The sequence below is a fragment of the Thunnus maccoyii genome, chromosome 14 (genome assembly GCF_910596095.1).
Source record: "Thunnus maccoyii chromosome 14, fThuMac1.1, whole genome shotgun sequence".
Lineage (NCBI taxonomy): Eukaryota > Metazoa > Chordata > Actinopteri > Scombriformes > Scombridae > Thunnus > Thunnus maccoyii.
Window position 1 is genome coordinate 2,075,553 of NC_056546.1, and position 27,033 is coordinate 2,102,585.

At 40.2% G+C, this 27,033-nt stretch overlaps 2 protein-coding genes across 5 annotated transcripts in view; both read right to left on the reverse strand.

The window, feature by feature from the left end:
- Positions 1-27,033, reverse strand: part of LOC121911227 (G-protein coupled receptor 4-like) — a 723,099-nt gene that overhangs the window by 164,426 nt on the left and 531,640 nt on the right. The gene's annotated exons all lie outside the window — the stretch shown is intronic.
- Positions 1,808-26,271, reverse strand: znf365 (zinc finger protein 365). 4 transcript variants are annotated; one of them, XM_042432490.1, is made up of 7 exons: positions 26,101-26,271; positions 24,058-24,734; positions 22,881-23,190; positions 21,721-21,892; positions 21,585-21,631; positions 20,558-20,785; positions 1,808-1,965 (listed from the first exon to the last, which is right to left on the reverse strand). In XM_042432490.1, the coding sequence occupies exons 2-7, from the start codon at positions 24,722-24,724 to the stop codon at positions 1,917-1,919; spliced, it is 1,473 nt and encodes a 490-aa protein (XP_042288424.1). In that variant the 5' UTR covers positions 24,725-24,734; positions 26,101-26,271; the 3' UTR covers positions 1,808-1,916. The 4 variants fall into 4 exon arrangements, with proteins under 4 accessions (XP_042288424.1, XP_042288423.1, XP_042288427.1 ...); XM_042432489.1 differs by having other exon boundaries at positions 21,585-21,634; XM_042432493.1 differs by lacking the exon at positions 1,808-1,965 and adding an exon at positions 8,454-8,953 and having other exon boundaries at positions 21,585-21,634.

Genomic DNA, 27,033 nt, shown 5'->3' on the forward strand with positions numbered 1-27,033 from the left:
TATAGTTTAGATGTCAGCAGCCTCTGTTTGACACAAAGTTCATGCTCATAGATTGCCTCCCCATTGGTTTACATTGTAAGGTGTGATGTGGCACTGCAACTTTCAGGGCTTATAAAATCCAAACTGTTCAAGTTATTACAAAGTTTTTGACAACTTTTTTTCAGCATAGTGTCATAAGTCACCTATTAAAGTTTGAAGCCGATACCATTAACACCCTCGGAGGAGATTGTTCGGAGGCCAAAATTGGGGCAAAATCTTACTTTGAAAAGCTGATTGCGGACTTCCTGTTGGATTTAGGTCAGGGGTGTCAGCATACCAATTGTAGGTCTTGATGAGACGAATAATTGAGTTTTGGTTTGATCTCTCTACGACATTCCTACGGTCCGTGGCGGCCATTTTAGTTACATAGGTGGCGCTAGAGAGCACATTTTGGCACTTTAGGGGTTAATTTTTACATTTTATCAAATTTTTCACCAGACCTGATGTGCGTGCTAAATTTGGTGAGTTTTTGAGCATGTTTAGGGGGTCAAATTTAGGTCTGAAGTGGCGTAATAATAAAGAAAGAAAGAAAGAAACAAACAAACACACGAAAAACAACATGATCCTTGCCCCTACAGTGGTCCTCTGCCTTTTGGGCTCAGTCTCTAATGAAAACTGAGATATTCTCAGTTAATCAGTGCCGCATGAGTCCCAGTGGTGAAGAGTTGCATAAACCATCATCTTCGTTGTTATTGGATTGTTTTGATTTGCTGGTGAGCTGATTGGATCTTCATTAACTCCACCGTCATCTAAATAAGCTTTTAAAAGTTTGTTATGAATCTTTCCAAACTGCTGACACGTCGAGGCTCATTATCCACATCCTCTAACTTCTCTCAGAGCTTTTGGGCTGCTTTTAGTGCTGTAACAGGCTTTGTGAACCAAAAACTGGCTATTAAAAGATCTTTCAATTGTGCTTTCAATGGAAGTGATGGAGGCCACAGTGTGTCCACACAGTCATTTAAAAGTTGATGTGAAGCTTATATGAGTCTTCATCAGTCTGAGTTAGTCATATCAAGTGGATATCTGACACATTTACAGTCTTTTTTTAGCATCAAATTCCCTCTTTGTGTTTCCTCAGACAGTGTTTCCCTGTTGAGCTGCGGTGAAAGTATAGTAACAAAAAGAGGAACTTTGGCACTAAAAAGACTGTAACGTTGAAAGATATCTACTTGATTTGACTCATTTGGACGCTGAAGCTTCATATTAGCTTCAGATAAACTTTTAAATACATTTTGTCTCCCATCACTTCCATTGTAAGTGTATTCTGAAGGGATCCTCTAATGGTCAGTATGAACAGGAGGAATGATTACAGCAAGACAAACAGGTTTCACTAATCATTTAGGCTCCTGACTGTCATTTTAAGACACACTTGAAAAAAACCCCGTCCTTTAAACTGACACGTCTGTTTCTCTTAACTCGGCCGGTTTTGAAGCTACTTTTATCCTGAGGATGTTTTGTGAAAACGGCCTCAGAACTGGACATGAACACTGAATGTGGTACTTCATCCTGCCGCCCTCATGTTGACTTTTTAACACCCACAATAAAAATATAATTTGTACCGAGGCTGCGTGAGGGAACTCGTAGTGATCATAAAAGACACAAACAGCTCCGTCCGTGGAGATGTCACCCGCTCCTACGCAGCTCACTTCCTCCCTTCCCCTCAGCTCCACAATCTTCATCACTTTGACACCCACCTACTCACCATGTGACACGGAGGCCTCGTTTGTACACTGAAAATAGCGTGTGTGTGTGTGTGTGTGTGTGCGCGTGCAGTCCGCTGGTGACGTTGCCTTTCTCTTGAAGCAACATGTTGTTTTTATTAGTAGGAAGTGAAGGCAGGCTGAAAATAGACGCCGTGATTCAGAGCGCAGACGCTTTTAGTCCTGATGTCGAGCCAAACTGTGGAAGCCCTGCGTAGGTCGTCTTCTAGATCAAATAAACAGGACGAATTATTACGCTGCAACAGGCTGTCGTACACACACACACACACACACACACAACACACACAGGCTTGTATATTTATAATGCAACAGTAAACAGCAGAAGCTCTGATTGTTGTTGTGTGTAGACTACAGACTGTTCAGAGGTTTGCTGTAATGATTGTGATGCGTTTAAACTGATAAACAGTAAAGTCCTTCTTCTTGTAATGATCTCCTCATGTTCCTGCGTTCACATGTGCAAAAGTTTTATGGTTATGATCAGTCCAGGTTATGTGTTACACATGTAAATATCTTGTCAGCTGGAGGGTTGTGATTGAAACCAGGATACTGTCGCCCGTAAACACCTGGGCCTGTATTTATCAGGCTTCTCAGAGCAGGAAATCACTTCTAACTGGCCAGACATTCTCAGAGTGACGCATTTTTGGTCCGACTTTTAGGATGAGGAGTAAAAGCATCGTATCAACTTTCTTAACTTAGCAAATCACTCCTATCTTGGCTTTTTTTTTTTAGAAGCTCCAGAGGAGTCCTGACCTGTTAGGAGTTTCCAGGAGACGGCGTCCAGGCAGAGATACTCCATGAGAGGAGAGATGTTTTTGTGGACTAAAACTTACATGAACACAGTCACGTCCCCCCGGCTGGATGATGAATCTCAACTTCATTACAACAGGTCAAATATTTTTATAAGGTCTTAAACACACAGTATGTAATTTCTGCCGCTATGGGGTCTCCCAATGAAAACAATAACAAAACAACCAGCTTCTCCAGGATAGTATTACTTCAGTGTTCATCGTTCAGGAAGTTTTTACCGGGAGTTGAATCATCCGCAGAGGTCTCCTCCTCTCCGAAACAAACGTACACGGGGATTAAAACCGTAAAAATACTGAAAAAAGCAGTTTCACGTTAAAAATCAGTGTTTCTCTGACGCTGTTGAGCGGGCACAGGACGTCGGGGAGGGGCTGTTAGCCGAGCTGCTGCTAACGTTTGCTCAGCTTGTTTCTCTGATAACTTTAGATCCAGACGTTCAGCAGGTTTTTACTGGGAGCCGAAAACAGACCCGGTGGTTAAAACCAGTAAAAACACATAAAACAGTTTCACGTAAAAGTCAGTGTTTCTCTGACGATGTTCGCCGAGCACAGGATGTCCAGTAGTGGCTGCTAGCCGAGCTGCTGCTAACGTTTCTCAGCTTGTTTCTCTAATAACTTAAGATCCAGACGTCTGATGACTAAAATCCTTCATCCGGTTAAAAGATATAGTTAAAAATGACCAAGATCTAAAAACTTTATCATAAAATGTGGCTTAAAACTGAATAAAATTTATAACTTACCAACAATTTAAACAACCATAACAGCAACGTATTATCTTGTGGGTGTACGATCTTTGGTAGACGCCATTGTAACGGACAAACACAGCGCCGCCGTATGCATCTTGTGCGTGTTTAGTCTTTGGTAGAGGAGGTATGACGCCATTGACAGGCGACCAAATGAAACGGACCGTTAGCTTGATTAAAATTACAGACTGTTGGAAACATTTAGGATAATGTAAGTACACAACTCAACAAAATATATAACACAGGTCTGGGTTTTTTTTAGACATTTTAATGTGGAATAATTACATATTATAGCTTTAAATCTTATTATTTATTTAGGCTACAGAGGCTGTTCACACAGTGCATTTCCAAACACTGTGTGACATCACCAATATGTGCAAGATATTAGACATATTATGGTGTTGAATGGGGCTGATTTCACACAGCTGAGTCACATTAGGCCCACCTACTTCACTTAATAGGCTGCATTTATGTTTTTAAATCCTGTGAGTAGCTTTGTTTAGTCTGAAGGCTAAATGTTGTCTATTTATCTGTGTAAGAGTCATCATAGTACACAGTAAGAGCAGGACGCTTCATAAATGCTATATTAAGAAATGTATTGATAAATACAGACCCTGATCCAGGTTTCTGATTATTTTCAGCCATATTCACTGGTGTGTCATCAACTCAACTTGCGTAATAATTTCTCAGTAACACAAAAAATATGTCAGTAAATGATGTAATGATGATCAGCACACTGAAGGGGAAAATCTGACTGTAGTAATGCAGATGTTGAGATGTGTTGTCACTCTAGTTTTCCCTCATCGGTGATCAGATGGAGAAAATAAATCCTAAACTGTGTTCATTCTCACCTCGGATACGATAAAAACCAGGATACTGATGCATGTAAACACATACAGAAACACAGGAGTCTTCTGGATAATTAAACCATACTTTAGTTTTACGTTATGACCATCAGTTTTAATGATTTTAACTTTATTCGCGACATTTATTCAAGTAATGTACTTAACCCATAAGAACCTGGACCCATTTCTCCTTAAAAGAAAATTCTGGGGAATATAAAACAGACCAAATGGACCACAAGGAACACATTTCTGAATTTTATTTTGAAATTCTACCTTCAGTGTCAAAGATCTGTAATGTCACAGGATGCCTTATTAAAGCATCAGAATTGTCAAATGGGTTGAAACGTACCTTTAGTAACAGCTCTGTCTACATTTGCTGACCAGGCACACTGCCGCCATTTTGGAAGTGATGTCATGGGTTCACAGATTCACACATTGTCACATGACTGCACCAGGATGTTCAGTAGATGTCACTGAGGGACTTCATGAGTCAAAATCAAGGATAAAAGCTGTATAAGGAATTTTCCAGAACATTAAAAAGTGTTGGTGACACCTGTGTCAGCATGGGGTTCTTATGGGTTAAAGCAGCTACATACATTATTTTTATTACTCCGCTGTGTTCACTGTCAGTGTGTAACATGTTGGTTGTGGGTTGTAGTGATGAACCTACAGAGAATTATCAGAGACTCTGCAGCTCCTCTCGGCTTTACGGAGCTTTATAGTGAGTTTCAGCTCATTGTTTATCTGTCCAGCTGCAACTTTACTGTTCTGGTTCACTCTCAGCGTCTCATAGCGTCGTTTTCAGAGAAAAAGCTATAAAAAGCCGCTGAACACTACCTGCTCAGCACCAAACGGCAAACAGATACAGTTAGCTGTAGACTAGCTGGTGAACACAGTGGAAGTGACATCACTTGAGGCCGTTTATCAGATTTCACACAGCTGCCTTTGGAGACACAAAAGGCTTTATACTACTTTTTACATATAGAACATCTGGAAACACGCTGAGGTGGAAAATTGTTGGAGTTCAAGTTTCACTTCATCAGTTAGCTACTTTTTTTTTTTCCAGTAAGGTTTCAACATAGGAAATTTGCTTTTTGAATAGAAATACTGGCATAAAAGCAGGGTTGTGATGTGAAAAGGATCGTTGAAGACTGATCTCAACAGCTTTATCTCAAACTTTCTCAAAAGAGTTTACAGAAAACACATCTTTCCACATTTCTACAGATGTAGATAATTAAATGACATTTAGCACATGTAGTTTTAAAGCCTCCAGGTACAGAGGAAGTGTGGCTTTTAGCTGCTTTCTGTCTTCAGGTTTAAATTAGCGGGTTCTTCCTTTTCCACCTGTTTTCAGCTTCATGCAGCAGTTTTTTTTTTTTTCTGCAGATAAGCCCCAGAACTGTATGCAGAGATCAAGACTCTGTGCTTGTAAAAGTAAAATCAGGCTAAATCTGAGGTTTGCATGCTTCTATCCCTCAGACACTTCAACTTGAGTGGATCCAAATGTGTTTTGTGACAGAGGCTTTAGTCCACAGGGTATAGACAGGAAACTGGATCTAGAAGCCAAAACATCCCACAGGGAACCTTCGCATACAGACACTGATATCATCCATAACCCCGAGATTTCACTGTGGAAGTAAAACCATGAAGTTTATGAAATTCTTTTCTTCTTTCTGGAGCAGCAACATGTCTTCTTCTTTCAATCAAACCAGTTGATTTCTATTCGAAACAGGTTGAAACTCTTGACTGTAGCTGCAGATTTAATTATATTAATATTAATTATATAAACAGAAATGACTTAATGAGATGGAGATTCTTCACAGAGATGACGAAAGGGATGTGAACCAGTGCTCAGTTTTTTGCTGGCATGTGACTTTTTTGTATTATATTTTGTTATAAATCACATGCACATTGTCGATTTGATCTTTTACTTGTGAAGCAACTGGTAGATTTCAAAGTATCTTCCCCAACACTGATTAAACCCTCCTGCACCTTTCTCTCTCCAGCTCTTCTTTTTCACTCATGACACGATTATTTCTGTCACTTTTCATGTGAAACAACTGAGCGCAGCGCTATGATTGACTTCCAGGAGAGACAGTCTGAAAATATGCTCCGTTATCTCCGTATTTAAACGATCTCACATCTCTCCCGCCGCCCTCCTCCCCCCTCTCTGTCTGTCGGCTTCTCTCTTCTTCCCTTTGATTGAAGCCGTTCAGCTTGACTCTAAACACACTTATAGTTGTGTTTATGGTGAACTTTACAGGTCAAAGTTCACCTCAAGTTTTTGAACTTTGGCCATGTTTAACATCTGACATCATAACAGGATATAAATACCCAAAAAAACACATGATGTGTCCCCTTTGAAGGTGGTTTTGTGGTCTGCATGTGGGCCTGGAGTTACATCGCTCCACTTCTAGTATCGTCATGATGGTGAAGACGGTGTTTTGAGGGCTGTGAACGCAGCACAGTCCTGCACAGTGATTTCTGTTTTATCTGTCAGTCAAACTTCAGTGTTTTGGGGGTAAAATGATCCTTCTGCAGCATCTTACTGTGCAACAACTCAGCTTCTGTGTCTCTGCTTGCAGAAAAATCTGTTATCTGTGAGCCACACGGCCTCAGACTGCGACCGGTGACAATGTGTAGATGCTCACACTGATATGTCTGTGTGACGGTTTCAGACATTTCTTTTTTCCTTTTTTTCCTCTTTGCTGTGCGACATCGAGGCGATGATTTCACGGCCGAGTGTGTGGAGCGAGAGCGTTGTGTGAACCCCCCCCCCCCCGCGGTGACGTCAAAGCGTCGTGTTATCGTGTTTACTCTCTCCATGAAAGATCAACATCAGCCTGCAGTATTTATTGACACACTGTGATGCAGTCAGGAACCGTAACATAACAAGCCAGATAACGTCCTGCAGTGCTCTCAAGTTCAACTCCGCTCCTGTTTATCCCCAATACAAAAATAAAAAAATAGAAACACAAAGATGTAAATAAAGACAGTTACGCTACACATGAAGCAGATATCGTGTGATATTTCTGGGTTTTGGATTGTTGGTGTGACAAAATAAAACATCTGAAGACATCAGTTGGACTGATTTTTCACTATTTTTTATAACATTTTAAAGATAATTGAAAAAATAATACAAATACATGTAAATAAAAGATAAATGCTGATTGTTATTTAAGGCTACTTTTTGAGATTTTAATCAAATCACTCTGACATTCTGCAGAAGTACTTATTTGTATTTGTATTAATATTTATTTTTCTTTTTATTTAACCTTTATTTAACCAGCTAAAATCACATGCAGGTAAACAACCTCTTGGCAGCATTACAAGTTACAGACAGAACAAATACTAATAAAACAGAACTAAAGACCAGATGACGACGTGTAAAAGTTACAAAACAAGTATCAGTATTGAGACTAAAGCTAAAAATAAGCTAAAAATAGAGACAGTTAGTAAAGGAATCAGTTTAAAGTCGCCTGGAATTCAGTCTGAGATACAAACTTCTTTAATTTAAAGGAGACAAATTCAGCTTTTTGTGGTTATTTATATCCTGTTTGTAACTAAATCAGCTACTCAGATTGGTTGCACCTTGGGGCATAACTTAACTAGTTTGGACGTAAAGTCATTACAAAGGCAAGTGGCCAATCAATGACAGACAAAGACAGAGTTCCATCGTCATGGTTACCGTGCAAATTAGCTTTCTGGATGGCACGAGCCTCTTGGCATCGTAGCACATCGTAGTAAGCTAGATCAATATTGAGATACATCAATAATCAGGTCTCTACTGGTTTACTGTTTTGCAAAATGGCAGCAGTTAATGTGTAGAAATGATGCTGTTTTACTGTTAGTGAGTATAATTCTGTGACATTTTATGATCTACACCTACCCTAGAGGCATGTGTGTAACTATTTAGGCTATCCTGTTCCGACGTTGGATTGTCACACATGCTCATAAACGGCTGTCCGTTCTGTAGCCTTGGTTGCTAAGGTGGTTGCTAAGGTGTTCCCATGTGTTGTTCAGCTCCAACATGTACAGATGGTTATTTGAGAAGTTGACATTTGGAGTAAAGAAGGAGAAAAAGAAGTGAAATCCTGCTACTATAGTTTGTTTACGTTGCCTCCGGAGCCGGAGGAAGCTTCCTGAAAGCTGACCAATCAGAACAGAGCGGGCTCATCAGGAGGCGGGGCCTTAAAGAGACAGGAGCTAAAACGGCCTGTTTTAGACAGAGGCTGAACTGAGGGGCTGCATAAAGGACCAGTAGAAGATAAATAAGGAGTTTTTAACTGTAAATCATGCAAAGATATTCCAGTAGAGCCCCAGAATATAAATATAGAGCTGGAAGTATGCAGAATATGTTTCCTTTAAATTCCCTTGGCATGAACGCTTTCTTTCCCGTCTCTGCCTGTACGCCGGGACAGATGTTTAGAATAAAAAGATGTTTCCCCTGTCCACACTTCATCAGTGATTTGAGAGACATTTTTGTCTTTATTAGAGGAGACACAGTAGAGACAGATAAGAAACAAGAGGAAAGACACGCAGCTAAAGTTCCCAGCTGGATTTTGAAACTGGGGATGCTGCGTTTACACGTTCAGCATCTTAACTCCCAGGATGCCCCCACGTTCACTCACCTCATCTGTTTTCTCTTTCTGAAAAGCTTTTTAAAGTGTCAGAGAAACACGCAGGAACAGAAAAGAAAAAAAAAGATGTTCTGCATCTGTGTGACTGAGAAAAAAAACTGAAGATTTCAACATATTTGTGTGTTCCCTCAGGCTTTGGACTTGAGAAACTGTCACCAGCGCCTGGGAGAAAAAAAGAAACTGTGTTGTCATAGTAATCATTTCCTCATGTTCTCTCACACACACGCACACACGGCATGATTAACGCCAAGGCTGTGGGCCCCCCTGCTGACCCCCGTTGCCTCCGCTCTTTGTATATCAGCCAAGTTTCCATCCAAATTTTTATCGAATTTCCAGAAAACAGGCAGAAGAAAATACCAATTAATGTGTGAACATCCGGATATAAACTGCAGGTGGCGCTAATTCTCCAGTTCGGTGCCGTTTAACCGTCGCAGAAGAAGAGGAAACAACGAGATGACGTCATTAAAAGAGCAGCAGTCAAAGCTCAAACGATGGAGAAACCATGTCTGTTTCATGTATTGATGTGAGGAAGGTTACAGTCCTCCTCATCATCGCTCCGCACAGATCTGATGTTTTCAGCTCCTCAGCGACGTTTAAGTCACATGATTCGTGTATCATCGTCATCATTTATTCACTCTGTTTACATCCACACAGCTACTGTTACACCTCAGACAAGAAGAAGATCTTTTGATTTGGATTAAACACATGTTTATTGGGGAATATACACACATTGTAAGCAATAAAAGTTTTACCTTATCATGAATCAGATCTGATATGAAAAAACTGGATTTGGTTTGTTCACACTTCTGTGAAACAATCAGATTTGAGTCACTTCACCTGAGTTGAATCAAACTGAAATGCCACTAAATCCCACAGAATCTCTGTTTCTGCACACTGACAACCAGGAAACAGTTAAAACAGTGTTTCACCAAAAGCTATTTCTCGAGCACTGCTGACACAAATGATTGTCACTCGTCACGTCCCCTCACATGCTCACACAGGGGCCACAAGTCCTATAGTTTTCCTTTTTGGATTTGTTAAACACAGAAGGCTACTGTGCAAAAGTTTTAGTCACGTTAGATGTTTAGATCCATAATGTAACACCATCAGGGAGGCGTCTGATCATCTGCAGCATGACAACGAGCCCAAAACATCCAGCCAGAGTCATAAAGAACTATCTTCAGTCCTGCAATAGATGGTCTCTGATCTCAACATCATGGAGTCTGTCTGGGATTAACACGAAGAGACAGAAGCAGCTGAAGAAGAACTGTGGCGACTTCTCCGAGATGCAGGAACAACCGACCTGCCGAGTAGCTGAAACACTGAGGAGAACTGCTGCTGGTTTAAAGACAAGTTTCTGCTGTTTACTCACCAAAAAACTATTGATGAAAGCCTAAAACTTGTACACAGTACTGTATATTTGTTGTATTTGTGTTATTTATAGTTGTTTGTAATTTAATATCAAGAGAAATTTACTGTTATAAAAATGATATTTGCTGTAAATATCACATTTTGGACAAATTCATCCGTTCATCTCATTCTTCAAGAAACAAATTTATGGGATCATTATCATAAAAGTTGTATATTATCACCATAACCTTAAAATTTAAATGTATTTCAAATCTCAATATCAGTATTGGTACTTAGTATTAAAACTACATTTTTACACTCAGGGCCTCAAGATCAGATGTGCAGATGTTGTTTATTCCAAATAAATTTGAAATTAATCAGATTTAGCCGGCTGATGAAGTGAATTTGGACTCATGCTAATTATGAGCTTCAAACGTGTGTGTGTGTGTGTGTGTGTGTGTGTGTGTCATACTCTGCAGCCATATTATTAGCTGATGGCAACTGTAGAGACATTATCATCATCATCATGTGGGTTTCTGTGTTTGAGTTTGTGTCTGCTGATAAAGGCATTTATATCATCATCACATGAAAAATTTGGATGCTCTCACACTGTTACTGTAAATGCTGCATGACTTGTGCTGACTCAAGCATTTTTTCTGTCACTGTAACTGACTGTAACGTTTTCTCTGTGTAGGAGTTTAGAGAGAGAGAGAGAGGAACATACTCTGCTCATTTCCAGCTCTATATTTATATTCTGGGGTTTTACTGGAATATCTTAACATGATTTCCAGTTAAAAACTCCAGATTTATCTTCTACTGGTCCTTTATGCAGCCCCTCAGTTCAGCCTCTGTCTGAAACAGGCCGTTTTAGCTCCTGTCTCTTTAAGGCCCCGCCTCTTGATGAGCCCACTCTGTTCTGATTGGTCAGCTTCAGGAAGCTTCCTCCGGCTCTGGAGGCTACGTAAACAAACTATAGTAGCAGGATTTCACTTCTTTTTCTCCTTCTTTACTCCAAATGTCAACTTCTCAAATCCACCCGTACATGTTGGAGCTGAACAACACATGGAAACACCTTAGCAACCACCTTAGCAACCACCTGACCATGTCCTAACAGCAAGCGAGCGTCCGACTATCACGTCGCATCGCGTAACGTCGGACGCTCTTTGTCCAAACTGAATCCGCTTTCTGCAGCCTCTCCTGCACACAACGACTGCTGATGGGTTTTTTCCTGCCTAATGTGTGTTGAGTTGCCAACTTCCACTAGTAGAAATACACAACGGCTGTAGATGGATATAGGTGGGATTGGTTTGTGTGCGTGTTTTGTTTAGTAACTAGTGTTTGATTGTGTGAGGGACGGACCAAACCTGACTAAACCCAAATATTAACCGGTGCTCTGGATTGCTTGCAGCTACCAACATCTCTGAAACTGATCATTCTGCAGACAAACATGTCCAAATTTCAGATTAGTCATTCAAGTGCAACATACAAAAGCACCCAGTGTCAAATGCACCAAGCTTTCCTGTTTGCACTTTCATCATTTTCTCAAACTGAAGCTCAGAGAAAAGGACTTTTGCCATTTAATCAGCATTACTGGATAAACTCTGCGTTGGATCGTTGGAAACACTGTGGGGCTTCACAGAGTTTAAGTGACACAGTTGGTCAATATTGTCTTTAAATGTGGGTCTCTGCCTAGGAGCCAATTTAAACCCTTAAAGAAAGCTTGCATTGACTGATTGATTACTGATCACTTTGAATCTTATTTCAGAAATCTGTTGGGAAACATTGAGGTTGAAACAGACAGCAAGTGAAAACAGTCTCGGCGCCAGAGGAAAGAAACTGGCCTGGCGTTTGGTTTTTATGGGCGGGCCAGGAAATGTGAACGCTTCTTGTTGGCGACACCATTTAATTTACATAATGTAACACAAAAAGGACCAGACTGTGTTGAAAACACGATAATTTAAGACTTTTAGGAGGACACCTACATTCATGTTTTCAACAGCTGCCGTCACCACGACAACCATGACACATTTCCCAGTTAACACGGTCACTGGTTAAACCGAAACACCTGTTAACTGGCAACTTTCAGCTGAATACGTCATGGTTGCTCTAATGATGCCAGCTGGCTCCTAAAAGCCTTATCAATTTTACTTTAATCAATCAATCAATGTGTTTATTATCTAGGCCCATTACCATTTACGTAAATCGGCAGTGTAGTGATAGTCTATCTTGTGATTTTATAGCATTATCTTCAATCAGAAAGTGGCCCATATTCAACCAATCAACCTGCTTTGTCATTGAGTAGAAAAAGTAAAAGAAGAGTTTGTGGTTGAATAGTGTGTAAACTGTAGTCACACAGCCAGTATTCACCAGGTTTGACCAGCCTGCCTACCGTAAATAAGTGAGGATACGTGAACGCTTCTTGTTGGCAACATCGTTTAATTTACATAATGTAATACAAAAAAGACCAGATGAATATATACTGTGTTGAACATACAATCATTTAAGACTTTTAGGAGGACACCTACGTGCTCTGTTCGTGTTTTCAACAGCTGCCGTCACCACGACAACCACACCACATTCCCCTGAAACTCACCGGTTAACACGGTCACTGGTTAAACCAAAACACCGGCCGGCATGCTAACCACGCTAGCATTGCATTCAGTTAGGACACACTGTTAGCAACCAAGGCTACAGAACATATGGCCGTTTATGGACATGCGTGACGACTTTGACCATGTTTAACACCTGACAACAGGATATAAATAATAGAAAAACAAAAAAGTGAGTATGTCCCCTTTAAGTAAAATACTTACAACCGCTAGCTATTGAAAGCCCCCATGTGTAGGATTAGAGCATTTCTTTGACAACTCCTAGTGATAGAAAGAAAAGAAGACACTGTGATCAACGAGCTGTACTGTCTACTGTTAGAATAAATGTCTCTGCCCAAACATAAAACCAAAATGAGCTGTTCAAGTTCTTTAGAGGCATTCAGGGAAGTATTGGAAATCAATTATTGAGGAAGAAAAAAAGTCATGTTGAGCCTGAAACCCAGTCAGTGATGAGGCCTTCCTGTCCCGGCAGGTGATTTATATGAAAACAATGACATCTAGTGGCCATTTGTGAGTATTGCAACAACGCAATTAAAATATGCAGGTCTAGTTTACAGTAGTCAGTCAGCAGTTTTATAACTTTTTCTGTTGTGGAATATTCTTGTGTTCATTTTTTGTTGTTTTATTTGTGTGTTCAGCAAAATTTCCCACATCAATGTTCAAGGTGAAGCTAATGAAGCCACTTTAATCTTAAGATTACACTTACAAAAACCATAGATAGGAGAAAAGTATACTGCCTCTAAATCTTTATCGAATTTTAGTGATATTCAACAATACACAGATAACTTTGTGTTAATAAATAAACATGTATACTATATCATAACTATATCATAGACATATACATACTGTTTTTTACTAATTGATTCTTATTTTTGTAGTTCTGACCATCATCTCTATCAGTAACCATAATATTGTTACTGTATTGAACTCATCAAGTTCATGTTTGAGATATTTCTGTCTGGATCAAAGTGGTGAACTGACCAACACACCAACATTTCCATCCTTGATTTTGTGTGGCTAAGAAGAGTCAGAGCCTCTTGACGTTCTTGCAGTAGAATCCACGAGACTTGAATAAAAACAACATGGCAATAACGTTGGTGTCATGTTTGTTCTTTAATCTTCGATGGTTATCACACAGACTGACAACATAAAAAGTATTCCAGTTCTTCACAGTATTGCATTTTGCACAGTGTTATACAGACTACAGAGTTTTCGAGTGAAGGCACAAAACTAGAGATTACTTCTGCAAACGAAATCCCTACAGACAGACGTGAACTGAAGGATATCAAACTTGGCCGCAGAAACCGTTTTACACAACATAAAACTAACTTTATCTCTACCGATTCACGGCAATAAAAAGGTAGTAGTGTCATAATCAAACTAACATTAAGTCCAGTTATAATACGTGTTCGCTTACAGTATATTATTTTCCCGCTTCTCAAGCTTTTTTTTTCTCTCTCTCAGTTTCAAAGCTCTTGCACATTTTCCCAAAAACATTTCCAAACACAGAAGTAATAAAATGTAGTTTCCAGACTTTTCTGAACCTGTGCATGAACCCTGTTGATTGTCCAGTATACAACACTCCCTTCATATGAAATCCACCAGCTCCAAGCTAAGTGCTCTTGGTTGGTTTAGTGCAACTTTCCTTCATATACCATTAAAATAGACCTCGCTCTGCTACAAAAGTACACATAGTAGTACAAGATAACAGTATTTTATAAGTACTTTGCTTTTTTTTTTTTGTTACATATGATGCATGCTTTCACAGTAACACAATAGCTACATATGTAGTAGGAGTAGTAGTGATAGTAGTAGGGCTGCTTCATGCATCTTCTACCACCTTCCGATGACTGAGCACCAGAAACAGGAAGCAGTACACCAGAGACAAACCTGAAAGCTCTGCACACACGTCACGCAAGAGTTATGCTGCTGTTTGCATTAAAATCCCACAACTCTAATTTGGTGGATTTTTTTTTTTTTTAAAAGGTTTTGACAGATTTTAAAGCATTTTTAATAGCAACATTTCAGTGTGTTTTTTAATAGAACTGCTGTAATCAGTAGATTTGCTCGCAGTTCTTGCATAGACTTCAATTTTGACACGCAAATATACAGCGTTGACCAACTGCAAACCGTCTTGACATTGCTGAGAGTCCAAAGTGGACGAAACTCCATCTTAGCTGTGTTGCACAATCTGGATTTCTACATTTAAAATGAAGACTTGAAAGGATAAAGGCTGGCAATTTTCTATATTTTTCTTCTTGTCAACAAATCTCATGTTTGGATCCAAACCAACAATGAACTGATCTACTAACAAGTATTGTGTGTGTATCAAAGCCTGATATAGCTTATTCCTCTGTGCCGTAGACCTTCGTTGTTGTCCAGAAACTATTATAAACACGTCAATGAGTCACATCGCTGCACTGAGTGACATGTTCCTTCATCATGAAGAGTTTGGTCACGTTAGTATGTTTTAGAAACAGCTCCAAAGACTAATAACAGCATCATGTTTTCAGTCTCCAGAGAGTAGTTCTGTGTAAGGCAGATGCTACTGAGCAATGTGCAGAAACAGTTCTGTTCACAGTTTCACTAGCTTGTTGTGCTAAACATCACAATGTCTTACATTATAAATTTCCCTTAGAACTTCAGTAAAAGTCCAGAGGTTGTGATGTGTAGCACAACAAGCTGGTGAAGCTATAAACAGAACCATGTTCCTGCACATGCTCAGTAGTGTCTGCCTTACACAGAACTACTCTCCAGAGACTGAAAACGTGATGCTGTAATTAGTGTTTGAAGCTGTTTCTAAGCAAACTAACGTGACCAAACTCTTCATAATGAAGGAACATGTCATCCAGTGCAGCGCTGTGGCTCACTGACATGTTTTTAATGGTTTTTGGACAACAAAGGTCTACGGCACAGAGGAATAAGATATATCAGGCTTTGAATACACACACAATACTTGTTAGTAGATCAGTTCATTGTTGTTTTAGATCCAAACATGAGATTTGTAGAAAAATATAGAAAATCGCCAGAATTATCCTTTAATTTAATAACAGTTTCGTGGTCATACTGGTCAAAGAATTAAACTATGATGGAAACCCAGAGGGGATGAAAACAATAATCCCTAATGATATAAATAATAAACACGACTGAAGATAAGAGGGTGTAGCTCATTTAAATTGATTAAACAAACAGCGCCTTCAAGCTGTTGATGAATTCTGGGTCTTTCAAAGAGAAATGTGGTTTCTAACGGACAGCAGCAGTAACACTTGGGCGTAGATCATCAGTGCCTGAATTCACAAAGTGCTGAGTGATTCAGAGGTCTGATCACACATCGATCTCTGGGATACTCAGTGGGAGATTTGTCCACATTTATCTGGATCGAGTTTTTTTTATGTGGGAAGAAGCAGTGGAGGGTGAAACCTGCCAAAATACAAGTTTACCCTCAGTGTTTTTGGGCCTGTGACGCCATTGGAAAAAAAACAAACTGATGGCTATCATTTTAAGATAATGCTCTTCAGACCATGAAAACAGCTAAATACAAGATATATTCCATTTCACACATAGTTCATATTTCAGTCTATCTTGTTAAACTGGCGGACAACATTCTGGCTTTTAAAAGAATTGGCAACTTCCAGTAAGTTTGGAACAAATCACGATTGACACAACTGCTGGTCAGGTGTCGGGTGCCTGCAAGCTTTCTTCATTTAGACTTTTTAAGACCTTTTTAATGCCAGTTAGACATTAAAATAAAGACAACTTTGATCCTTGAAAAACAAGAAAAATGAAAAATCATCAGGAGGAGGAGGATCAGCAGAAGAAAAGTACGCCGAGATATGTTAGAAGTCTGAAAACTAAATGTAGCACATAAATTATGGAGTTGAGTTTACATAATTTTATATCACATTGAGCTGCAGACACCCTGTTTAAAGTACTGTAGGACTACTACCTCCACTTGACAACACATAATAGCTTTGTATACAAAATATCTATTAACACTGTCAATAAAACCTAAACCAACGACAGCAAAGATACATTTTTTTTTTTGTTTTAAACACCAAATACCGTCTTCTACATATACATTCTTATCATTGGATGAAAGCAATGTACAATGACATGTAAACAGATCGTACAGAACGATGCGGAGAGAGAGGAATGATTCTATTAAACAAGCGGTCATGAGCTGTTTAGTTTACTGCAAATGGACTGAATGCATTCACGGCACTGTAAGTCACTTTGGATGAAAGCGTTGATACGACGTCATTCATTCGTGATCGGAGAATCTCCACCCGTTTCTGTGTGAATGAGTGCGTTTGTTTTAAGCCTGAACGACGAGACAAAAAAGTTCAGACTTAAAACACGGCATCTCTTCGGTGTGAGCTATACGTTAACTCAAGAGTACATTCGTTATATGTGTGGTGTCCTCCAGACCTGGGCCAAACTGTAGCTGCATGAACATGACTTGTTTTACACAGCGATGTAGTGGGAGGGGGAATAAATAAAAAAAAAACTGTCTAGATCCATCAAAAAAGAGAATAATATCCAACTGAAACAACTCCAAATGGTGTTTTTAAGGCTGTTGTTATTCTATATTCTTGTTATTGTCAACAAATCTCACAAAAAGACCAAAACCAACAGTGTGTCTGTGGCTCATAAATCCTTAAAAACAGCTCACAAATAAATAGTTTCATTTTTTAAAAAGGCTCAGTAATTTCCTACAACAGCTGGTCACTGTAGTTTTTAGCAAATGCTCCTTAAACAGTAGTAAACAGTGCATTTGTTGGGGACTATTTCCAATGGCCACTAGATGCTCCAACTGACTCATTCAAAAAGCTTCAACTTCTCTCTAGAAATACTACGTCAGTCATTGTTTTCAATGAGATATTCTGGTCTCAATCTCTAAATTCAGACCCTTTCATAAGTTTGCTGGTGGTCAATTTGGAAATTATTACTCTATTAATAAGATTTGAAGACTTATAGTAGCTTTGATGTCTGTCGTGTGGGTGTTGAGAGGAATGTGAGAGGCACCAACCCTGCACTCCTTATTTGGCTCCAAACAGAAAAGATGGAAAGAAAAAGGCTTCAAACCGGCTCCAAGGTAAACCAATGGGTGATGTCCCACCTTGCTACGTTCGTCTTTATATACAGTCTATGGGAGGAACGGAGGTGTGGCCCATTGATGTGTTTTTAATATGCAGAGGAATCAGATATCAGATCAAGCTTTGGATGCACACACAATACTTTCCTTTGGTCTTTTCATGGGATTTGTTGTTTAGAAGAAAAATATTGAATATCACCAGCCTTCTCTCTTAACATGAGTGGAAATTTGTGCACACTGCAACAACCAAAGTGACTGATCAGCTGTCCCTGTAATTACTTGGTGGGTAGATCAGACAAGTTAATCATTTGAAGGTGTACAGATGGACCAGTTTCCATCGGACTCTGACTAAAAACATCCCTAATATGTTGGACTGTTCCTTTAAAGAAAAGTGGAAAATTCTGCCAAACAAAACAAACAAACAAACCAAAAAAAAGCAGGTAAATATATGAGTTTACCCTCCACTACGTCTCTGGTGTGATCCCAGATTGGTTCGTAATTGGCTACATTCATGTAGGACCATGACTACCAGAAAAAATAAGTCAATAAAAGTATTTCCGAGTCTTTTCTCTCTATGTACAATTATGCGACTGTTTGAATTGATCCTAATGTAGTCAATCACACCCATCTGGTACCAGAAGCTTGTTCAAACATGAGCCAAGAAATACACGCAACATTTATTTGACCCAAGTCTGGTGTCATCAAACATCCCGTCTGTGCTTACAAACCAGTGACGATGCATCACACCGTCCCAATTACTAAATAATGTTGCTCTATAGATTAAACAGCTTTCCAAAAACCCACCAAAGATAAATAAATTCATCTTTTTTGTGTGCATCAATTAATGCAATTAATGTTTCACTGGCCAGATAATGCATATCTGAATGGAAAAGCCATGCACTGAATGTGAATGTTATTAAAATAAGCGGCTATATTGCTGCAAAGATGCTGCAAAGAGTCTTTAGAGAGACTCTAGTGGCTGCAGACGCATCTTTCTGATGAACTGAGAGGAAGCTGTTGGTGGAAGAAGACAGAAAAAAGTTCAAAAAGAGTATTTTACAGATATAAAACGTAATTAAATTTTGGCACGCTGACTCCATCCGTCAACAACATATCACCTCCCCAGTTTGACCATTATTACTCTGATTCTGGAGGGAGTTTGGTGGGTGCTGGTGGTGCAGTTAAGTGATTTAGACTTTGAAAGCACAGACGAGAGATAAGAAGACCAGACTGATCAGGAGTTTTTTTTTTGGGGGGGGGGGGAACCAGGCCGAGATGTAAAGGTTCCACCAGAGGAGAGGACGTGTCATCAAAACATCACTCGGGAACAATTTATTCTCAATCTGATCCAGGAAGCAGACGGTCCTTCTTTCCTTTTACCTAAACTGTAAATAAATCTTCAATCGGTAGATGAGAACAAAAGCACATTTAAGCTGAAGTTTCTCTAAAATAAAGAGGAGAGAGGATCACTAAAGTTTACCTATTATATTGTACTTATTATTATTATGATTTGTGCTGACAACTAAGACAAAAGACAAGAAGCTGTCATTCATTTAAATGTTTGAATATTGAAAGTTTACCCACACTGACATCCAGTTTAACACTTTACAAAACTCTACTTCAGTGTCATAGTCTATGGAAAAGTACGAAATGAGCAATAACACGATGTTGGCGATACAAAATATTCATAATATACACTATTATGTACTTGAATACAATCTGATGTGGTCATGCAGTAATATTTCTTATTGCGTTATGTTCTTCAACCCTGTTCCATCCGTTTTCTTCAGTCTGAACGTAAAATGAAACCTACAAGTCGTATTATTGTGTTATTAGGGATCAAACTATGCAGTAATTATTAATAAAAGAGTTCTTGATTTTAGAGCCTGACAGATAAATTGACCAGTCAGACATCAGCTGGTTGCAGATATATATATATATATATATATATATATATATATATATATATATATATATATATATATATATATATATATATCAGTATGTCGGTTTATAAATGACAAGATATTGAAGTACAGAGATGCCAAAGATACTGTATGTTTAAATGTTTAAAACACAACTTTAAGGGAACGTATGTGTCAGACTATATTTGATTTATGCTTAAGCATGAGCTCATCTCTTATGTTCAATGGTTTTCTTAATTTGATTTATATAAATAAGTAAATATTTTGTCTGGGAACTGTCAGATTAATTACATTTGGAAGGAAAAAAAACATCTTGTACCCTGTTTTAATTCTTTATACCAATAAGTGATATCAGCTCCCAATTAAGTTTATAAATTGCTCCATTTTTGAACATCCTGAACAACGTTTGTTCACAGGAAAGTCATTTACATTTTGTCTAAATTGCATAGGTGCAAACGTTTTCATGTCAAACTAATGTTTTATAAATGACTCCATGATTTTCTGTTTCTGTTTGAGCCAATTAAAGCCATTTCAAAAATGTCCCTTAGAGACTTAATTAAGATTTAATTACATTTACTGGAGTTTCTTGTTTTAATTGAACATTTGTGCTGACGGAGCAGATGTTTAGAGTTCAGATTAACTGCTCCCAACAAGCTCGATGTGAATGTGATCTTGCGGTACTTTTCCATAGGTTAACACACTGGAATAAAGTCATTATTAAATAAAGTTTGAGTCAAGTTTGACACCCCCTCTCCCTGGCGTTTCTCTACAGCTCTACGCCTCGTACCCGGTGGAGCGGCGGCGCTGGTGGTTCCAGATGTCGTCTCTGTGCTCGGGTCGGCAGAACAGCCTGGACGACTGGGCCAGCCGCTCCCGTTGCTCCCGCTGCTCCCGTTGCTCCCGCTGCTCCCGGTCTCCGCCCGGTTTAGAGAACGGAGCGCGGCCGCCGAACTGCGAGGAGGAGTGAGTTCTGTTGTCATGGAGACCGGACGAGGACAGCTGACCTCCCGCTGACCTGGTGACGTCGCATGAACACGAAGGAGTGAACACAGGAAGGGGAGAAGAGGATGTTTGAGCGACATATATTTGATCAAACACACGAAAAAGTGCGATTTCGGCTCAACTGGAGTTAAGAAGACAGCAGGTTAATTACAAAAGGGAAACTCCCAGTGACTCCCAGTATACACACACACACACACACACACACACCCAGCAGCAGACAGACAGACAGACAGGTAATCCCACCCCAGTGACTGAGTGAAAGGACAAAGTGACACATCTTGAGTGATCAATTAAACATGAAATCTGACAGACAAAACAACAGTCCTCATGAATGATTTAGCAGCCGCTCTGTCACCTTTTGGCTTTGAGTCAGACCAGCAGCAGAGCAGAGCAGAGCAGCAGCTTATCTGCTCCGTTGGAAGATGATTCCTGCCGAGCAATAAGCCTTTTTATAGCCCAGTCTGATTAGTGATTAAGGTGATGTTCTCCCTGTCTGTCAGCGGGTCACACAAAACCCGACGGAAATAGATTCACATTCTGCTAGACAGCCTGAACATCGTCCTTTATGTCCCAGTAATGTGGCAACATTTTCATTTAGACACAGAGGCTGTTTTATCCATCTGTCATCATCTTTACTTATTTATAAAATGCTTTATGTTTATTATTGAGGTCGTAGTGGGTGCTGGTGGTGTACTGCAGTGTTCCCAATATTTTGTCCACCCTATTAACATACATGAGGGGGGCAAAATATTACGAGCACTTTTCAAGATAATGCACTCCACTGTTTGTTTGACTATGGAGGAGATACTCGCCTGCTTTTAGTGATTCTGTGAGGTCCATTATCAGTTGGCTGCTGGTGCTGCTGAGGAGACAGAAGAGGTCAAAGGTCAGGTTTGGGTCTGTGAGTGTTTTTGTGTTCATGAATGACGTGTGTGTTCATGTGTGTACCTTGTAGTGGTTGCACTGTGACGGGCTGCCGTTCACTTGGTAATACTCCACTAGTCTCTCAGCCAGAGCGATGCGTCTCAGCAGGTTCTCGATGAAGTGCTGGATTCGAACTTTACCACACGTCTCCTGCCGCGCCGCAGCTTCCAGAAACTTCTGGATGGTTATCACCTCCCTGGAAAACAAAAGTTACATTTAAAAGACTCATATTCTGAACATTTCCAGCTCTATATTTATATTCTGGGGCTCTACTGGAATATCTTTGCATGATTTACGGTTAAAAACTCCTTATTTATCTTCTACTGGTCCTTTATGCAGCCCCTCAGTTCAGCCTCTGTCTGAAACAGGCCATTTTAGCTCCTGTCTCTTTAAGGCCCCGCCTCCTGATGAGCCCACTCTGTTCTGATTGGTCAGCTTTCAGGAAGCTTCCTCCGGCTCCGGAGGCTACGTAAACAAACTATAGTAGCAGGATTTCACTTCTTTTTCTCCTTCTTTACTCCAAATGTCAACTTCTCAAATCCATCCGTACATGTTGGAGCTGAATCAGATCAGTAATATGAGAGTGAACACATGGAAGCACCATAGCAACCACCATAGCAACCTCCATAGCAACCAAGGCTACAGAACGGTCGGCTGTTTATGAGCATGTGTGACAAGCCGACGTCAGCAAGGTAGAAAAAAAACGTTACAAACAAGACGTTCAGAGCAGGTTGAAGCCCTGACTTTTGACTTGCAGGCAGCATTTCTACATATAGGCCTATTCACCTTTAGTTTTAAAACTTTGACCATGTTTAACCGACATCAGAACAGGATATAAATAACAGAAAACCAGAAAAAGTTGAATATGTCCCCTTTAAACCTGCATAACTAATGTTTTGTCTACTAGTTTTCATTAATCTGTCAATTATCTTGATTCATCGATTAGTTGTTTGGTCAATAAAATGTCATAAAATGGTTAAAATTGTCCACAACCCAAAGATATTCAGTTTACTCTCATAGAGAACTAAAGAAACCAGAAAATATTCACATTTAAAAAGCTGGAATCAGAGAATTTGGACATTTTTTTTATTAAATATTGACTCTAAGGGATCAATCGATTATCAAAATATTTGGCAACTAATCAATTCTACAAAGATCAAATGGAAACCCACATCAGTGTTTACCTCTCTCGTCGTTCCAGCTCATTCTCGGAGGCGTTGAGCTGTTCCCTCAGCGCGGCGATCACCATGACGGCCACGTCCACCTGCCGACTCAGTGACCTCTCCCTGTCTGCGACTTCCTGCCTCTCCTGGGCCAGATGCTGCGAGTGAGCGCGCTCACACAGGAGCTCCGTGTCGGTCTGGGCCAGCTCCGTGCTCACCTTGGCCAGCCGGCGCTGCATGGTGCTGTCCGCCGCCCGCAGGATACTGGCCAGCCGCCGGCGCACGGCGGCCGAGGCTGCTGCCGTCTCCAAGCCGGAGTAGGAGTTCTGCTCTGGTGGTTACAGTGAAGGAAAGTTACTGTCTGCAGCTCTGGCCGTCATTTCTATCACTGGGAACGCTGTGACATCACTAAAAAAGGTTACACAGGTCAGCAAATATGAGCAGTCAGACCATCTGACAGGTTGGAAACAAACCAGTAAAATGTCACTACAGTAGGTCAAAGTTGAAGCAGGAAGTTGGTCTGTAAACTGTTATGGACGTTAATGGACAACCATGGTAACAAGTTTACCAATCACATTCATTTCGCCCACTTTTTTTTTAATCAATGAGTTCACAATTCTGCTTCAAGATTCCTAAAATTCCACAGCGTTCCCGTATTATCCTGCACCTGGCTTCCTGTTAAATTCACAGCCTGGCTGTCACAGCTACGTCACAAACAGGTCCACGAGGACTTTTAGGGCATCAGAACAAGGCGTCCTGGAGGTCCCTCGCTCCAAGGTTAAAACTCTTTAGGCTCTAGTGGTTCAAAGGAGGAGGACTGTGGATTTTGTCCTCCATCACTTCCATTGTAAGGTCATTATGAAGGGATCTTCTGATGGTCAGTATGAACAGGGGGAATGATTACAGCAAGAAAAACACGACTGTTGTTTTAAGACACACTTACACATTTGTAGACACTACAAATGAAGCCTGGAAAATGTCGTTTTGGTGACGTATCTAATCAAACAGAAGATGAAGATTGAAAATATTTACTAAATAAATCAGTTTTAGTGTTTTACTTCTAAAAACTTTCTTTTTTTAACATTTTTAGGCCAACAGTCAATCTGACACTACGGTGACTCTGAACTTTATATTTCTGGTACTCAATAGAAAACATATCAATAAATAAAATAAAGAAATGAACTAAACCTGAACGCACCGACCAGGTCCAGGTCCAGGTCCAGGTCTGGGTCTAGTGGGGGTCCGAGAGGAGCTGGAGGAGGGAACAGGAGGTGATGATGGTTGAGGTGATGATGGTGGCACACGTCTGACTTTTTGATGGACATTTTGAAATCCTCCTCATGTCTGCTTCCATCCGTCTCTTCACCATCCTCCTCCTCATCGTCCTCCTCTTCTCCCACATCTTCATCCTCTGTCCCTTCGTCGTCTTCCTCCTCGTCCTCCTCGGCCTGCGTCCCCACCCCGACGCTCTGGGTGCGCCTCCTCACGGAGCTGTAGGAGTGGAGGTACCCGCTGTCTCTGCAGTCGCTGAGGGAGCGGACGTGAGGCGGCCGCGACGCGCTGTGCTGCCCCCGGCGGGTCGGGAGGCTCATGTCGTGCCAGGGGATGGCCGCCGTCAGCGGGTCGGGGTGTTTGCCGGTGATGCTGAAGCCGCTGCTGATCACGTCCGGCGAGCGGTACGAGTGGCGGTACTCCAGGTGGGCGCGGAGCGAGGCCAGGCTGCGGAAACGCTCCTGCTCGCCGCAGCGGGGGCAGCGGAAGGGGAGGTCGCAGGAGGTGGCGGAGTCGATGACGGCGCCGCAGGCCTGGCCGTTCCTCTCTAAGAGGAAAGAACCAGAACCTCTGGAGCACAACTTCTGCTGCATCACTCTACACCTGCAGTACAGAAAAACAGCAGAAAGAGGAAGCAATTAATCCTGAAACAACTGGTCAATTAATCAATTAATCAAAGACAAAAAACATTAGAAAATTGATTATTTGTTCACTGGGAAAAATACTAAACATTGTCTGGTTTATCTCTGTTTCATGTATATGACTGTAGAGCTGCGACGATTAGTAGAACCACAGAAAATTAATTTCAAACTATTTTGATAATTGATCTTTTTGAGTCATTTTTTAAAAGAAAAAATGTCAAAATTCTCTGATTTCAACCTCTTAAGTATGATTTTGTTTTATTTCTTCAGTCCTCTGTGACAGTAAACTGAATATCTTTGGGTTGTGGACAGAAAGACATTTGAGACATTTTTTAGAACGAGTGATTAATTGATTAATCAGGAAAATAACTGAGAGATGAATCTACAATGTAAATAATCATTAATTGCAGCATTTTTGAGTTCTGGGAAATTACATTTTCAACATTTTTTTTACAGACTAAATGATAAATGAATCAATCGAGAGCGAAAACTGACAGATTTAGACCTGAAAGAATTAGTCGATTAATTAGTTTGTGTGTGTGTGTGTGTGTGTGTGTGTGTGTGTGTGTGTGCCAGGTCACATGTGGGGACTCGCCTCCCTTTTGGGGGCAGTTTTTGGACTTTTTCTCTAATCTTTGATTTTTGCTGAAATATTGGATCATTTGAACATTTATTGAAATGAAAGCATGTGAGAAGTTTAGAGGGAAAAATCACTATTTGGTGGAGCTGTTAACAACTCATAGACATGTGAAATGTGACCCCGACTACACACTGCTTTTTGTAAGACGTCAAAAGCCAAAAAAGGTTGGAAACCACTGGTTTCATCTTTAACAATGTGTTGTATTTTAAAAGCTTGTTATATTATCCATTGTGTCAAATCTTCATCTGAAAAGTAACTAAAGCTGTCAAATAAATGTAGTGGAGTAGAAAGTACAATATTTCCCTCTGAAATGTAGAAAGTAGCATCACATGGAAATACTCAAGTAACGTACAAGTACCTCATAACTGTACTCAAGTACAGTACTTGAGTAAATGTACTTAGTTACTTTCCCAGTGAGCCAACATGAATAAATCCAGGAGGACAGCAGATGACCTGAAACAGCAGCTTTATTCTCCACATATTAACTAAACAAACTGGGTATTTTTTTAATTTTACATGCTTCCTTCTGTGTGGGTTTAATTCTGCGTAACAGGTCGATTCCTCACACAGTCTTTTAGCATTTATTAGCCAACTAACAGCGTACGTTAGCTCCGCTGTTAGCTAGCTGGAGAGCAACAATCGCTGAATCATTACTTAACGGAAACCGGAGTTAACGAGCGGCTCTTACCGCGTGCGGTTTAACGGCAGGTTTTAAATGAATCCAGCCGTTACTGTCCGGAGGAGCCATGTCGCAGACGGAGACAGACAGCAGCCCGCATGATGTCATTCACCGAGGAGAGGAGCAGCGTCAAGCTACACGGCACCGAAACTACAGCACATCCGGCGAGCTCTTTCAGAATTAAACATATGAAGGCGATATGAACGTCACTTCCGGTGTGTATTTTCAAAACAATTATAGTTATTTTATTATTTGATTTATTGAACAGGACAGTGTGCAGTATTGAGCATAAGTGATGCACTGCACCAGAGTTAGCTTGAAGCTAATTTGCATCTGTAGTCCATTACAATCAAAACATACAACAGCACAACAACAAACAGTACAAAGCAAAAAACCCCAAAACAAAACAAAAAAACCCCACAATGAACACACCATACAAAATACAAAGCTACACACAACAGCACATCACATACACCCACAATGTCAATTAAAAATTAATAATGTAAACTAGGCTCAGTGGTCACACAGCTGATTTGTCTTTAGTTGATTTTTTAATTTGGCCTTGAATGTATTGATAGAACTACAGTTCTTCATATAATCGGGTAAGGCATTCCACTGAGTGGTGGCTTTCACACAGAAAGCTGACTGCCCAAATGCAGTGCGACAAAATGGTATGGTTTTTACTGTCTCCATCACACAGTCAGTAGTCTTCATCACACAGTGAGTAGTCTTCATCGCTCATCATCGATTTAAACTTGTAACAGCTCTTTTCACTTAGAATATATTTTATATACTTACAACTCAGAAACTCAATTTTCACAGAAGAGAAGGAAACCAAGAGCAGCACCTTTTAACAAAATTTATGATGAAAAACTATAATACGGACACCAAGAATACTCCAAAATAAACTACTACAGGATAATATTGAAACACAAGATACAA

Coding starts and splice junctions, on each gene's coding strand:
- znf365 (XM_042432489.1), bottom strand. CDS start 24,724: ATGCAGCAGAAGTTGTGCTCCAGAGGTTCTGGTTCTTTCCTCTTAGAG. Junction 21,635..21,720: donor CACAGTGCAACCACTACAAG/GTACACACATGA, acceptor CTGTCTCCTCAG/CAGCACCAGCAGCCAACTGA. Junction 20,786..21,584: donor CACAGAATCACTAAAAGCAG/GCGAGTATCTCC, acceptor CGACGTCACCAG/GTCAGCGGGAGGTCAGCTGT.